Source organism: Egretta garzetta, unplaced genomic scaffold, assembly GCF_000687185.1.
Source record: "Egretta garzetta isolate BGI_Z169 unplaced genomic scaffold, ASM68718v1 scaffold447, whole genome shotgun sequence".
NCBI lineage: Eukaryota > Metazoa > Chordata > Aves > Pelecaniformes > Ardeidae > Egretta > Egretta garzetta.
Genome location: NW_009260397.1, coordinates 1,188,608 through 1,193,045, shown reverse-complemented (window position 1 = coordinate 1,193,045; position 4,438 = coordinate 1,188,608). Strand labels below are relative to the sequence as shown.

The following is a 4,438-nucleotide window of genomic DNA, read 5'->3' as shown; positions in this document are numbered from 1 at the left end:
CGCTGCTCGGCCGGGGCTTCCTCCCCCCCCGGCCTTGCGCAAACACAGAATTCCCAGCGTGAGGTCGGCTGGGTCCAAACGGCGTTACCTGCACCAGCTGCCCTGCCCCCTCGCTAAGCGGTTGCCCAACACTTCTGAAATCGTCACCTAAAGGGGATTTTAGATTTTAGGTGTTTGGAAATGCTACAGCGGCCGCCACCAGGCCATCGCTGCCACCCAGCACAGTTCCCACTCCGGTTGCGGCTCTGCAGCGCTGGGACAGAGGCACAGGTAGGGCCTTTAACTCCCCGGCTGGCACCAGCCCTTCGTAAACATCTCCCTTCTTTGTCCATGGTAATTATTTGAGTTTTCTTATCGAGCACGTTCCCATCAAGCACCGTTCTTGCACTGAGCTCACCTGCAGTTCTCTGATCGACTCTTCCTTTTCATGAAGCAACAGCTTCAACCTTAGCGTGTGCAAACACCACGGCTGGTGCAAACCCCCATCCTCATTTCGCTAAGACCCATTTGTGGGCACTGCTTCAACATTATAGAGCTGCCCAGAGTAGAGCCATGCTTCCACATAAGCTTTATGGATATATTTTGACCAGGATCTTGAAAGTGGCTCTAGAAATCAGGTTTATGCGCTTCCTGTGAAATAGTAGGCGCTCCAAACATTTACGGATCAAACTCCTCGGTGCTGATTAACAGAGGTCTGATAACATAGCTGTGAGAGGGCGAGCCACCAAAACCAGTGCTCCCGTGAAGCCCATGTAGGAACCTGGGTTACTTTTCACTGTTAGAAATACAGCTGTTGTTTTATAGTTAGGCACTGGTTATCTGCCAAGACTAATTAACAAGATGCGTAAACTAGCACTGGACTACCCTCATTCCAACCACATATTAGAGCTTCTCTCTTCCTGCCTTACCTGGCTAGGCTCCAGGGGAGCCAGGTTTAGGCCTGGTCTTGCTTCCTCGTTGCTAACAATGCCACAGCTTGAATCTAGCACTTCCTGGCAGGGTGCCTCCAAGTGTTTAAACTAACGATGTTCAGCTTTTGTACAGTCACATGGTGAAAGGACTGGCACCCCCATCCCCATGGTTCACCCACAAAAGGTTTACACTCACAAAAGTGCAACCCCATCTGCCTGGAAATCCCACACTACCTCGGAAATGAAATTTTCTTCCAAAATGAGGATCTAATTGCTAGAAGTCAACGGCAGCGTATCGGATATTGAGTTTGTTGTGATCTTCATTTACTCACCCATAAAACCAGAGCAGGTAAACAATAGGCGGTGCCTATGGCAGAGCACATACAACAATAACGTTTCAGCTGTGCTGGGGCTTTTGTTCAGCACTCTTTACTTTTCTCAGCCGCTCTTTGCACAAGGACACATGTAACAACAATGCTGGGACTTTGCGCCGTTAGACTTCTCCAACTGAATCCTGTTTTTTCCCCTTCTGCCAGCACCATCTGTTTCTACAGAGTAAACAGCGACTGTAGACAGGTTAAATGCAAGGACATGTTTTAAATGAGACTCTCCATTCTATACCATTTAAAATGAGCACAAAGGAGCTTCGCCTACATTTTCCGCTATTTTTTGTACCCCAGCGTTCATAAAGCCAGCATTGATTCTGAAAATGACACTACTAAGAACAGATGTTATTTCATCGTGACTGTGCTACTCCCCTCTGCCTGTTTATAATGCAGTCAAGAAAGTTGGGGTTTTTTTCCCTATTCAATTCTTATTCTTAATTTCAAGTACAGAATAAAAGTGAAATGGGCGGAAACCTGTGTTTTTCCTTAAGTCATTACAAACAAAACGCAAGTTTGCTCAATAGAAGACCATGATTTATTGGCAGTTATTTTGAAACACGGATGACTGAATATAATAAAAAGACATTTGTAAAAAAAAACAGGAAAACAAACAAATCTCATCGTTAAATGCATCACTTGAAGGCATTGATTAAGGGGACACCGTGGGCTGGCAGTTCCTGGTGCAGCTGACGGAACAACATGGCACATTTGTTCCTTTCCTGGGTCTTGCCTAGGGTATGGAACAGGCGGGCTTGGAAGTAGAGAACATCTCTGAGCTGCTCTTTGCAGTCCACTTTGGCAAAGTAAGTCTTGGCTTCATTTAGATTCAAGATAGCAGATTCCAAAGCTGTGGCAAAAAGGGGACAGTCATATTTAAGATAGCATCACAATAACAACTCCAAGCAACACAGCTCAATTCTAAGGACCACAATTATAAATTCCTCGGCTTTTCAAAACAATTTGTGTCTTAGCAACATGGTCTTTCAGCTAGTTTCTGTTACTCAGCCTTTGCTGCAAAATACGGGTCTGAAAGTATGCAGATAAACAAGTTTCCTTTATAAACACTGCAGCTGTTGAATAACTAATTCCAAATTAATTTTGCTATCTGAAAACTAGGTGATACACTCTGCTGTATCGTTTAAGCTTTTTTAACAGTGATTCCAGCCATATACACTCGTTTGCACCTCTCAACTTTTGAGTGCAGTTTCAGTGAGGAGAACTACTCCTTACACTACCTTCAATCCTCTTTTGTGGAGTGTAGGAAGCTGCAGAAGCCACCTGACATTTGGCCACCAAGAACATGGCACAGCCTTTGTCCAGAACAGCTCCGTGGGCCAAGACAGGTTCTATTGCCATGTTGAAAGATAAATACTTGCTGGTCTAATACTGGAATCCACTGGTAAGAGCAGCTTCTTCAGAGAAGACCAATATAAGCCACATTTGTTTCTAGTAATGCAATGCACTACAGAGACAGATGTACATTTTTTCCACATAATCTTCTTCTAAATAAAAACTTATTAGTAGAAATGAGCTACTATCTGAAATGATTAGGCACGGCTTCTCCACTGCAGTCAGTGCCGACAACCGTGTCTCTGCCAGCTCAGAATAAACAATGTAACTGAACTCCATTACAAGCATTATTTTCAATTCAAACCCATGCCAAACTGTGCTACTAGAAAGACAAATATGAGCAGAAAAAAATAACTGAAGAAACGAAGGCAGGGCCAATGTATGCTTGCCTGCTTAATTACATGTAATAACTATACATCTTAGTGATATACATGAAACTCAACTTTTATTAACTTCCTCAAAAGATTTTACATTTAGAATATACTTCTTCAGAATCAATAATGTAATTCCAATAAGGTTGTGCTCTTAATCTCACCAGAGTAAAAACAGTACCCAGATCCCCAGAATAAACGTTGCCCTACAGCCCTGTGAAAACACAAATCAGACATACCTGGGAGAAAGCCAAGTTCAGCACGGTTTCAGAAGCCAAGTACTGTAGACTGTATTCTCGAGAGAGCGCAAGAGCCTGCAGCAGGACAGGCAATGCTATGGTATGACATGAAGATCTCCAGTAAAGCTCTGCTATTGACAGCAGTACGCTAACCAAAGCAGGGGAAAAATTACAAACATTTCCTTTTGATGGAAAATATCCACTTGATTCCCAAACAATTATTCCATCAATAATGACATTGATTTTATTATGAATTAAATTACTGCATATACAATAAACTTCAATTACACACCCTTACAAGGAGATGACACCAACATACAAAGACTAAACAACACTGTAACTACTCTGAAGGTTAGCACAAAGGTACACATACATTTCTATTTCCTGTTTATTTTGGATTCAGTGTTTCCTTCTTCTGTAAGTCTTCATGGAACTTTAAAACACATTTACTACCTTTTATTTTACATATTAAAGATGACTAGGCTTCAATTCCACAATATTTTGAGGATTCCTCCATACCATGCTTAATAAATGAAATTATTTTGTAATCTCCAAATCATAGTAGGTAATCTGAAGACTAGTGAAGTCTGAACACAGACAAATTGAAATGGCTGATTCTAATCACTGCAAAGTGCCTTTAAAACTCTGAAAATGAAACATTCTTACCTAATCACCATCTCAGTGTTCTTGATTTTCTGGCAGTGGATCAACAATTTCTGCAAGAGTTTGTGTGCCTCTGACATTTGATTTTGGGCTTTCAATACAATGGCTTTTCTGCCGTGGTAGAAAAAAAACATCACTGATCATATTTTTATATTTTAGATACAACTCTGCTCTTCAGAGCAGAACACAGTAAACCAGGTCTCTATTTTGTGATCTCTGTTTCTTGTAACTGCAGAATGGCATTCTGACAAAGCGTACACATGCTATACACACCGGCAAGGGGAAAACCAGGTATCTCTGATTCCAGCTGGACAACTCACAGGCAGAAACAATCAAACTTGTAAAACAGCTTGAGATAGAAAACAGGGATTGCCAAAACCAAAGGCCAAACAGGCAGCAGAAATGGGATGGCATGCAAGCTAGAAAGCACGAGTAATTATTTGCAAGGAAACCATGTATGAGGGTAAAGTAGTTAAAATTGGCTTGAGCTAACAAGGATACAGAGCAACAGGGAAAGA

At 42.0% G+C, this 4,438-nt stretch overlaps 1 protein-coding gene across 2 annotated transcripts in view; it reads right to left on the bottom strand.

Annotated features, from left to right (window-relative positions):
* Positions 1-1,838: 1,838 nt before the first annotated feature.
* The window catches only part of ANAPC5 (anaphase promoting complex subunit 5), a 14,146-nt gene continuing 11,546 nt past the window's right edge, over positions 1,839-4,438 (bottom strand). Inside the window, exons 13-16 of one of the 2 annotated variants that reach the window (XM_035898591.1) lie at positions 3,924-4,031; positions 3,229-3,405; positions 2,533-2,672; positions 1,839-2,144 (exon numbers count right to left, since the gene is read on the bottom strand). In XM_035898591.1, coding sequence (XP_035754484.1) covers positions 1,930-2,144; positions 2,533-2,672; positions 3,229-3,405; positions 3,924-4,031 — 640 coding nt within the window. In that variant the 3' untranslated portion in view covers positions 1,839-1,929. Of the gene's footprint in view, positions 2,145-2,532; positions 2,678-3,228; positions 3,406-3,923; positions 4,032-4,438 lie in introns of both variants that reach the window. The other variant, XM_035898592.1, reaches the window with a different exon arrangement.